The following is a 12420-nucleotide window of genomic DNA, read 5'->3' as shown; positions in this document are numbered from 1 at the left end:
GGTTATATGTTTTTGATAGATACATGTACATAGTATTAGATAGCAACATGTCACATGTCTAGAGTTACAGGAAGGTTCAGCAATTGAGAAGTACATATACCATAATAAAATAACAAGGAAAGCTTATAAGGAGTTTTTTTTTTCAAACATAAGCATAGAAAAGATTAAACTTAAGACCCACAAAAAACAGCACATCTGATACATCTCTTTTTTATGTATCAAGTGTAAACAATGAATCATACTTTTTGGCATAAATATAAAGTCCCTTCTTCAATTATGACAGTCAGAAAAACAGAGTAAATAAACTAGCAGGACTGTATCTCATATCACCAAACAATCACTTTGATAACTCAAAGATTAAAAGGTTGTAAAGGTAAGAATTATTCTGGTCAAATTGAAATTTCCTTGATTCATTTAATATAAGTACATGTATAAAGGTGAAATTGAAGATTATATCTAGGTAACACAGATGCTACATAATGATGCATGATACACACTGTAGATCTATGGTCTACACCCAGTGGGCTTTATTTGAATGGATGAGCATCAAAATTGTCAATTGATGACCTTGGAAAACAAAATAGAACTTCTGGGTACATTTGATACATAGCAAACTGAAGGATTTGATTTTTAGTATCAAGCATGAAATGACACTTGACAGAAGCAAAACCTTTTGCAGAAACAGAAAGAAACTTGGAGCTTGTTTATATAATCTACTTTAATGACAGAATGTATAATTGCATGTACATGTATCTACATTTGTTTTGCAAACCTATACAAGAATTTTTTTATTATAATCTGACAAAACCGATGTCATCTTTAAAGTCCTTGATGTTAACAGTGATGCTCTGTTTATCATTGCATTGTAATATCCTTGCCCCTCTTTTCAATTTAAGCTGTTCAATATCCTCACAAAATCCAAAAGAAAAAAATCCCTTTCTTATAAAAGTTATATAAGCAAATTTTCTAGCCACTCAAAACTTGTCAGATGCCAAGCCTAGGTAGACCACATTGATATCTTGTAGTATAGTGGTTTTAATGCCATATTTGGTAATTGCATGGTTGGGTAACTGGGAGACATGAATGATATAGTTTACATTGGATGTACAGGTGTGCAAAAGCGTACATAATTTACCAATAGGTATGGTATGAGCTTGTCACCAATAAATTAAATTGAAAAATTGCTGAAAATTTACCTGTAAAAATGAAATGTAATTTTCTTGTTTAATAGAAAATACATACATGTATATTCAAACATGCCTATGGGTTAGGTAATATTTATAGAAAACTATTTAAATTTTCCAATTTAGTGTTCCAAAACATAATACTGGTAAGTAACATCTAAATACAAGGACAGTGACCTAAATTTTAAACTGAATTCCTGTTTCATAGAATTCATTACCTTCTTTTTTGTTGGTCCTCTGCACTTTAGTAAGTTATTGAAAAGTTAATTCCAAAGAAATCAAAATTCTCAACTACTTTCCTATAGTATCGCTAACACATGAAATACAAGTTAATGTAAATATGTCTTTAAGCCATTTTTTTTTTATAAAAGGAGGATTTGCATGTTTTTGCCAAAACTTTGCATAAAATTAACTAAAATTCCCAACAAAAGGGTGGGTTCCAGAGGTTTCTCTTGGCAAAGAATATTTTTAAAAATCATCCAAAACTTATCCAAGAATATTTGATAAATAAATAAAATCACTATTTGACCCAGAATCTTCAGTACAAATTCAAAAAACAGGCAATGCTCTTTCTAGACAGAAAAAGACCTACAATTCATTTCCACTGCAACCATATGCAGTAATGTAACAAACAGATTTGGGTGTGTAACATGTGAAGGTCAGATATTCCAAACAAAATTCTAAAGCACGATATGAATGTCAAGGACATTTAACTGCTGTTTTACACTACCGGCCCCAGACTTCTGCCTCATGTGATTGTATTGTTGTCACCACAGGTATAATTATAAGGTAACAAATGAACTGGCCATCTCTGATGTAACTAGAAAAACCTACCATATAATTTATGTAATATGCTATGGATACACAAGAATAAAATTTATAACATGGTTTTAAAGTTTTGTTAAATTTTCTCAGCAGGACTGTTATTCGTTCTTTTCATAACTTTTCAATACAATGTATCTTATGGCTGACCTTGAATTGAAGTCCGATCATAGGAGAGACATTTTTATTTGCTAAAGTAGTATCCATTTTTCCAGTCAAGGTAAATTCTTGTTTATGCATCTACAAAACTGAAGTAAAGCGACAAATCCCTCTTATATAGTTAACCCATTTGATCTAGTGTCAGTGTATGTTCACTGTAGCACATGTAGTACCAACCACTGGTGAGCTTAGGGACAGACTTAGTAGTTTGGCCTTTTTGTCATTGTGACCTTCACTACTTACTCCTTTCAGTCAACTATCCAGGCTGATATAAACAATTTGTAATACATGTATTATCACCTAACAATACAGAACATATCCTGACTAAAAGCCTGAATAATCCTATTAAAACTCTAAAATAGAAACTTCATTCACCAAAACTGACCAAGTACTTTAGACCACTTGTTAGAGATTAATACTGAATCAAGGAACAAGACAAATAACAGGAGTGTGAAAATAAATACTGAACAAATAAAGCCAAAGTCATGTTGATGTTTACTGATGGTATTTCCTACTTTGATTGTAATTGACTAATGAGTGCATGAAATTAACATTGAGATCTAAGGGTAGGTTATCTACATGTATTATTTTTTCAAAATACTTGAAAAAAGTTACTTGTGAGTACATGCAAAAGAGACCTATGGCTGGAATAGAGGTCTTTTATCAAGTCCCAGTTAAGATGTAAAGCTGAAGGTCAACCTAGAATCCTTAAGCACTTTTACAAAGAATGCAGGTTTTCAGACATTGGATTTACTTATCATTTTTTTAAGTTTGAACCTGTACATAAAAGATGCAATTACTCCCGGGTTATAAACAGATGTGCATTAAATACAGTGGTGAAATCACAAGGCTATCTGGGAAAAGCTAATAAGCTAATCTGAGCTAACCAAATAAGCACTGTGAATGTACATGTAATTGCTATTTAGGTCATAGACAGTAAATATGCTACATTCAACAATAAGGAAACACATGGGTTTATTCCAGCTGATTATATTGACCCATCAATTGATGAAGCATACCCGACTGTTTTTAATTCACAACAAGACAATGATTAACAGATTTATACCATATGGAGTTCAATTATACATTACATTAATTAATTACTATACACACTCTATAAATAATGTAATCAACTAGTACTGAAGTAGTTACTCATACCCAAGGGACAGCTGTAGCCATAATACATGTAGGTCTCTCTTCAGCACTCAATTTTCAATCAGCAAAAGAGAGAAAAAGGAGAGAAATGTTGAAGATCATGCAGTCTAAGTAGGCTACAGCTTGACATGGGTCATGGTCCTTAGGGATCTAAATCAGAACATATACCATAACCAAGCATTTACTTCCTACTGAACCTGGGCTACCATTGGGAGTTCTAGGAGTTTGTTCTAAAGCACATATAAAACACTGAAGTAAAAAAAAACAAATGACCATTGATATTTCTCACTACATGTACAGGTATATTCCTTGTTTATGATAATGTTCCTGGTAATAAACCAAATCATTCACCTTTGGAATAATCCTAGTAAGTGATCAGGCCAGAAGTGATACTGTGACAATTAGATGGTCTGTTAGGTGTCATTACAAACTATAAATGGTCAGTAAAACCATGTGTGATGTCATTTAGACCTAATAAACTATTCATTTATTAAAAGACCTTAGGTACCAATGTAAGAACTGTATACAAGGCCCCTGGCATTATGTTCATAACATCAAGTAATTCTAAGGTTAACACTATTCTACAGAATTAACCAAAGTAGAATTTCATTGCTACCAATGTTATCTATGTCACTGTCTTTTAAAACCAAAAAAGCTTCTTTGCTACTGCTCTCCTGGTTATTTTCATACTCATGACAGAAACACAAATATCAGAGTGGGATATAATTCCATATATTGCTTTGACTGCAGTTAACCTGTCCCCAAATCTTCCAATGACTGAACAAAAATATTTTGAATATAAATTCTATAAGTGCTCTGTTAATGTTTTTTTTTAATTTTACCCTCCCATCTACAACTTTTCCAATCCTTTGTTCTTTCACTTTCTGTTGACCTAACAATAGATTTTTTTATGAATAAACTCTGACCTGGATGTATGTATTTGACATTAATGTATTTGTGATGCTTTTTACCATAAACAGTATCATATAAAGATAGATTTTCAATTTCAGTAACAGATTTTTATGGCAGATACGTAAATGGATATGATTTTCTACCTGAGTGATTAAGATTCCCATTTACTCAGAAATTATTGAGTATGGAGGAATGTGCCAGTAACAAAGCTGTTAAAAAATATTGCATTGGACTTATTCAAAATCAATCTGTTGAGTAATATGATGGCAATCAAAATCTTGCCCCAAATTAACAAAATTCAAAGGGTGTGCCAAGTCCTCATCATCTCCCCTTCCCCCTGGTCTGCCACTCTAGGTTTGCTTATAAGACCAAATTTTAATGGTATGCAACTCAAAAAGCTTACAGTAGTTTTTAGATCATCCTAGTCAGTATGTAACATTTTTTTATGTTACCGATTATTATTCAAGCATCCTGCACCATGATATGAGACCTAAGTATCTTAATACAAAAGTCTGAACACAAACACTTATGACTGCACTTATCTCCTTCAAATTTATGGAGTATTAGAAGCAACATTACATACACCATATCTTCCATGTATTGTTTTTCAAGGCAATTTTAAATATTTATCTATGATGCTACATAAAACACAGGATGCAAAAAACAATTCCCATGAAGACGTCATGAGGTTTTTAGAGACATCTTAATTCTCAGAAGATAAAACATAATTACACTGCAAAAAGTTGGAATTTTTCTTTACTTTTACCTCTGTAAGACACCTATGTGTAATCGATACAAAATATTGCCAGGGGAACTAACATTTACTAGAGGGCTAAAAATCCAACAGCTTTACAACTCAATTGCCCTACCTCCCAAGATTGTCTATGAACCACAAATGTAAAAATGTTTATGCATGTACCATTGTAAATTCGGGCCTGTTAAGTGATTCAGCTCATAAATTTAAATACATTTACAAGAATTTTTAATATGCTTCAATCTTTGATCTTAGAAAAAAATATATTTTGAAGACTTGATTAAAACCATTCTAAGTTTCATGAAGAATAAGAGCACCAAGAATCCTAAAAACTGGTACAGGAAAACAGATAATTACACACTTCTAACTCTTTTCTCTGTTTTAGAGTACTAGCTTGAGTCAAATCCTGAACATGTACATGTACCAAGTCAGAATAAATATCAAATTCTCCAAAAATATTAATGTCAAATGTAAAGTAACCTTTACAAATGGTATATTAGTTGACCCTGATGACAAAGGTCTCCATATCATTTTACACAAATCATTTTACTTTCGAAATGAAAATCTGACTCACAGGTGAACAGATATTTATACAGCTTCTTACTGTATTGAGTTAAGGAGGGTTTTAAATTCTGAATCAGAAATTTGAATGAATAAAGAAAAGAATTTTGTATTTTTATATCACCGGACAGAATTGCAACCAGATCATATAAAACTGGCATGTTCAGGGCTAAAATAACAATACACTATAAAAGAGCTCTGATTTATCTTATTTTGATAAAAGGTGTAAGACTAGGCGAGACCTTGCCATGAACATGGAGCTCTGTCACGGTATCAGGTAGAAAGTTTGACAGCTGTATAATTCCAAGTTAGGGCATACACTATTCTTTCAATCAGAACTTAGATACAAAAAGTCTATTACATGTAGTAACACCCCTTTAAATAATTCATGGAGTTTTATGGTATTTTAATGTACTTGTGTTGTGGGGTATCATAGATCTAATGCTCCATCTAAATTTAAATACTGATTTCCTACGGATTGATCTCATCCCTAACAGTAGGTTAGGTTGGTAGGTAGACTTCATTGTCAGACAGGCAACAAATTATTAGGTACAAGTGATTTATTTCCTTTTATCTCCAGATTTTTAACAGGTAACAGATAATTTTCAAAATTAAATTAAATTCCAATAAAATGAATTTCACACTGGGCTGGGGTCTAAAGGGACAGTTATTGAATTGATATTAAATAGTTTAAGTATTGGTGTATTCAATGCAAATCTTTTGATTTAAGCATAACACTTTCTTTCAATCCTTGTTTAGAAACTAGTACATAAACAATGTAGATCTTATGTACAAGTTTCTAAACTAGGAGTCATTAACTTAATAAATATATAGTTACAATATACATGTACATGTATATGCAAATTGAATGATTGCTTTGAATGTTACAATTAAAATTAAACTTTTCCAGTACACTGACAATCTCATATTATTTCACAATTTAAATATTTCATGAAAATGTCCAAGTGTTATTTTTGTTGTTGATGTTAACAACTAGCTTGTAAGTGTATAGTGAATTGAAAATTGTTTATAATTTTATAACTCTCATCATCAGCACATTCCCAATTATGTGTATTGGAAAGACATGCACACCTTTATAATACAGGTAAACAATAACAATTCGTCATGTATGACGTGATTACAGGTAGAAACCTGCGTGTGTCATTAAGTCATTAAATAATGTTTATATTTTGTTTTAGTGTGCCTTTTATTACAGTAGTACTTTACCCAATTAGCCCAGGTCGAGCAGGTGCGAACAGTTCTAAATATATCCTAGTTTCACTTTGACTCAGTCAATCACAAACGAAAATACAGGTGTGTCAATGCTTAACTGATTTACCGGCAAACATGCAAAAATAAACAAAAACTTCCCCTTACCTATATTTACAATCCTAATGCCTTCATCTCTCTCTAAAAACTCTAAAACTCTGGTGACATTCTCTAATTTTTGGGTCCTGAAGTTGGGTCTTCTGTTGACATGTTTGAATTTTTTGCCGGATAAAACTTCAACCAGAGCTATTAATCTTAATCCATCAGAAAGATCGGTTTCTAAATCAGCAATTCCTTTATTAACGGTTTTAAGATGCTCATTTGCCCATCTTGTAAAGGTGTTTTTTTGGATTAATTTCCACTGAGCATCATCAGCGAGATCTCTCTCCGTCATAGGCATCTCTTCGTCCTCCTCGTCGTCGTAATATTGTGCCTCGCTTTGGGCCATGGTTGATTTATATAGGTGGTTTTACGCTTGAGTGGTTTTAAATGAATAATTCAGAAAAGCTGTTGGTGGGCGCTGTGTTCGCTCCCTGCTGGTCAGTCTACGCTAATTAATGCTGGTCTTGTCTACTTCTGACTAACCTGTGAAATGAACAGAAAATATTTGACATCAGTACTTGTACAAGCACGTATTGTTTTGTACTAAAAGGAAGGTCAGCTAAATACTAAAGTATGTAAAGCATGAAAACACAGAGGAAAACACTTAACATCGCACTTATATATGTAATTGTCATCTGTAGTTATTTGAAATTGACAATAATAGTTTCTGTATTTTTCATGCAAACTAACAAAACGGATCACTGTTGGGTTTAATCTATTGAGCTCATGTGTGCGCGCGAGTGTCGGATACACGCTAATCCGGCCACGGTAAGTGATCTAATTTTGTTAAAACTTAAAGCCAATTTATCATTGATTTGGAAAACCGTGCAGACTTTTTCTAAAAGTAGAACTTACCTCATTACAAACTAGAAAAACAGTTAAACGGGAGGACACACTATACGTAGTGCGCCTGACTGGTACCACGCGTGATAAATTGGATTACATCGACAGATTTCCGCAAGGACATATCTTTAAGTGGTTTTTAATTCGTATGGTTGTTGTTTATTTTTCCATCATTCCATTCCCCCCTAAAATTTCGACGGAAAATAAACCCGGAATACAATGAGTTAAAGCTATTTCTTTGATAAAAAAAAATAAAGCCGTTGGTTGTGTACGCCCCTTGAACAGTTCGTTACATATAACGAAAATGGATATAGTGAATGTGTCAAAGAGACAACAACCCCCATCGGAATGAAAAATGTCAGCTCAAGGCCACCCATGAGTCATCAATGAACGACGAGGAAACCATCACACCACAGGACAGGCTGCAGCTGGACCAAAAACAACATTATACAAAGGTACAGCGAAAAAGTTACTTTTAAAGACTCCAGCAACATAAAAGAAAATTGAATGTAAAAACTAAACAAGACAGGCAGAGGCCAGAAATTCCTGACTTGGGATAGGCGCAAAAATGCGACGGGGTATTACTTTGGCGTGATCACATCCCTCCTAGCTCTTTTTAAATATGGCCACTGTGGAAAAAAATATCACACAATTAAGTTCACTTAAAATCAGTTCAAAAAGGTCCGACCCTTGTTAAAACATAACTTAAGAAACTGATTATATTACATGTATCTACCTATTGAAAAGGTATTGTCATGATCAAAGCTGGGCATATGAGGACATTATTATTTAAATCCTGATTTTATACTGTACGTAGATCCAGGCATAGACCCGAAATAATATATATTGGACTTCTGTTTGACCTGTATTAGTAAGAATTGACAAAGGCAAAATGAAGCTTAACTCTTAGAATATAAAGTTAGGTTCAAATAGAAAATCACTGGACATCACTGTAGCCTTCACCCCTTTTCGGGAGTCTGGAACCGCTAGTGTTTGATAACATTTCATTGGTCAGATTTGAAATTGTATCATATTTGTACTATAAGTTACCTGTGTATGGTTTCAATGACCCGACTCTACACGTTTACGTACTCCCAAACATTTAGAGTGGGGAAACGCTCTCGGACCCACGTGGGGTCTGGGAGTATGCCAGCCCCATACTCTGACTGAGTTCTTCGATCGGGTATCCCGAAGGCTGGGCTCCGCTGCCTCCAACTACTAACAGACATTTATTTACAGAATCCCCGTAAGGGGCGGTCGTGCGAGATCCGTAAGGATAGTCAAGACCGTAAAAACCCCCAGTCATCATCAATGACCCAGTAAGTTATGTATGTTGTTTTCGAATGGTGACTGGATTTCGCTTAAAAAAAGTTGTAAACAGTTGAAATAAGTTACTAACAACGGATGTGTTCATCTCTCTCCTCGTGGAACCAGCAAAATCTTTCGAATGTAGACATTTATTACATGTCTAATGCAAACTGTTTTTCGCAAAAGTGGCAGTAACCTATGGGGTTAATTGGTATTTCTGAGATAAATCCAAACGCAACAGTACCAGAAAGATGGCAATTCTCAGCAATGTACATGTATTTCCACACAATATGTCAAACATGCATCTGAGGGGATTGTATTATACATGTGTTCGACAGATTAACCGCAAAACATGTATTGAACATGCAAGAAATTTAAGTTAAATGACAAATTTCTTGGGCATTGTTAATAGAAACAATAATTTCACCTTGTGTAGTCTACATAATTATTTGCCACACTAAGAGGTCAAACGACGAGGAAGCTCGTGCCACCCGGCAAGAGGTCAACTTAACACTGGATTTTAATTTATAAATTCACTTCTTTTTTTCACAATGTCGATTTTTGAGGTGACTCAATGGTTAATGGCGAATGATATCAGGCCAAGTAAACCTAAATGGTAGGTTATCGTCAAACCATCACAAAAAATATGGTGCGGGTGGGAGGATTTTTATTTCTATTTTTTTAATATTATTTCTTACCAGATAGTTATCTCAAGTATAGATATGTTCTAAATCCATAGCTCGGGGTCCCTTATCTTTTATTCACTCAAAGTCAGAAACATATTTCTACGACTGAGAAGTTAAAAATAAACCATACCGACAGACTGTTTTAAATGGTATCTCAGAAAATACTAGTAAGACATACAAAGTATGACATTGCAGTTCGTGATGCGTGTGTCAGAAAATCTCGTGTTATCTGATGAAAAGCAGGCACCTGCTGTATTTATGTATACAAAAATCTCTTATCAGTGAGTTCTTTCAGTTTGGTACTTTCAAAATGTCAATTTACTGCTTAAGTTCGACATTCGGCATAAAATATTATCCCCGTGTTCACGTTGAGCTGTGTTATGAGTCCACAGGGCCGTAGCCAGGGGGTGCGACGGGTGCGATAGCACACTCCCCCCCCCCCCACCCCCTTATTAAAAAAAAAAACAAAATAAAAATTGATTTACATCTTACCCAGTAATTAAAGAGAAATCCTACCAGATAACCAAGTAAAATTGCCTATCAGTGATCAGTTCGCAACCCCTCCCCTTGTTCAGAAAGCCTGGCTACGGCCCTGGTCCGTATACTCAATAAAAGAAGAGCCGATTATCACACCTTTGACGTTTTGCGGGAAAAGAGTGATAACTCTGTTTGATTTGTGAACGTCAATCTGTCATTCTATACTGTCAACCTAATATAGCGGTACTGATCCTTATTGCTGTTGGTTATTGGCAAGCTCACTGCTGGCGTATTGTGTTTGATATGAATAACTTAATGAATTAATTCAGAGAGAGCACACGTCATTATGTAAAATACTGACAAGTCAAGTTTGTTACTTTCTCTATTTCTGTTAGCTTGTAGTGAGCATATAAAATATTAACCTCTACAAATGTCAACAGAAATTTTCGTCGCTTCTTTTTTTACTTTTAACAGGAGGAAATCTTGATATTCAGTAAGCATCGACAGAAATTCTTCTCATCAAATTATTTTAAGGAGTAACACTTACAATGCATGTAACACTTCCATTTCCTGAAAATACTTGTCTCAAATGTCGGATTACAAACAGTTTGATAGTCTTGTTAAAAGTTGTTTTAAAATATTCTCACAGATAAGACAAAATAAAACAAAATTTGTTCTCAGATCAGGCTCGGGTATAGTCCCATTCCGATAACCGATGACAAATCGATAGTTGTTTATATGTGATTGTCGACGATAACGACCACCTGACGTCAAATTAAGGAGACGAGAAAAATAAAAAAAAAAGTTTAATCTTTAAATCGTGTGTATCTTAAAACGATTAAATAAACTTACTTTTGTCAGAATAGCTAGTCCGAAACTTAGTTCCGGTGGTCAGAATACAGCCCTGTCCTACTCCAAGAGATGACAAGGAAAAGGGAGATGTTATTGTACCAAGTCGGTTTGTCTCTCACCACACACAAATTTTCAACAATCTAAGCCAAACAGGGCTGGTATATAAATAATCAGTAATAAGATTGGCTCACATAGATTCCTCTGAGAGTACGCACTAATCACTTCCTCACTCTGTCAGTAAATACAAGTGTATTCTACGCATTGCATTGCTTCCATATTTGGAACGCGCGTGAAAACCGATACTATTGTAAGATACTGTGTGGATGCTCGTGTGTCATGCGGTTACAATGATCACAGTCAGATAAGAGGTGGAGGAATTGACCAGTGACCAGGGTCTGGGGGTTATCATTGGGTGCTAAATAGTAACATCAATACTCCCCGGCGTTGTAGAAAGCGACCCCCTGCGCACGCGATAAGCCGGTTAATAAAATACATTTGAGATCAGTAATTGCATTACAGGATTATGATTCTATCATCACTAGTACACGAGTATTAACATTATTATCTTATGTTTGTAGAAATGATAATATCTTACGCATATGTTTTTCTGGGATTAGTTCAAGGTGCTAAAGACCGTTCAAACCCAATTACATTGTATTTTCTGTTCTGATTCAGTATTTGGAACATTGTAGAACAAAAATGGAAATAACTTACTACTTAAAGCTTTCTTTGTCCACCTATCTATTTGAAAACAGAAACTTTTCGCACAATATTTTTTATAACCTAACGGAGAACCCACTTGTGCAGTTATGTTACAAATTGGTTGATAGAAATTGGAGACATCCGTTCATAAACAGCTACTTAAGAAACCGAAAACCACACATAGGGTGCGACTATAGTTTATAGGCTACTCTAAATTAGGACGGAGAGAAAAATCGAAACAAACTAATTTTATCAAATGTAAAACTTACATTAGATAGTGAAAATATAAATTAACAAACTTTCGAAAGGGTCAAATAAAGCCTATAATATAGCAATTTTGACCCCCCTGTAAATTGACTTCTAAATGAATTTCAAATATGTGTAAACCTCCATAACTGTAAAATTTCATAAAAGTTAAGTAAAATTGAACATGATGTCAACGAAGTAGAAATATTATAGAAGAAAACACTTTTCTCAATAGGAAATGAGACTGACCACTGGACGGGGTCATTTACAGGTCGATTATAGTTACTTGTAATTTGGTCTAGAAAGACCAAGAAAGGGGATTTAACAAGATGTTTATGAACATCCGAATTCCGACACATACCACATAGGCCTAGATTTAGAGAAATAT

At 34.2% G+C, this 12420-nt stretch overlaps 1 protein-coding gene across 7 annotated transcripts in view; it reads right to left on the bottom strand.

The window, feature by feature from the left end:
• LOC148627579 (filamin-C-like) overlaps positions 1–11221 on the bottom strand; it is a 67338-nt gene extending 56117 nt beyond the window's left edge. For all 7 annotated transcript variants that reach the window (XM_088575350.1, XM_088575305.1, XM_088575356.1 and 4 more), the window contains exons 1-2: positions 11085–11221; positions 6925–7401 (exon numbers count right to left, since the gene is read on the bottom strand). Coding sequence is in view for 6 of the 7 variants with exons in the window: in XM_088575305.1 (XP_088431431.1) it covers positions 6925–7264 (340 nt within the window). In the remaining variant the exon portion in view is untranslated. The remainder of the gene's footprint in view (positions 1–6924; positions 7402–11084) is intronic.
• Positions 11222–12420: the final 1199 nt, after the last annotated feature.

Source organism: Perna viridis, chromosome 1 (assembly GCF_037379345.1).
Source record: "Perna viridis isolate PV_CMFRI_1.1 ecotype Kerala chromosome 1, ASM3737934v1, whole genome shotgun sequence".
NCBI lineage: Eukaryota > Metazoa > Mollusca > Bivalvia > Mytilida > Mytilidae > Perna > Perna viridis.
This window is presented reverse-complemented; position numbering and strand designations above follow the sequence as displayed.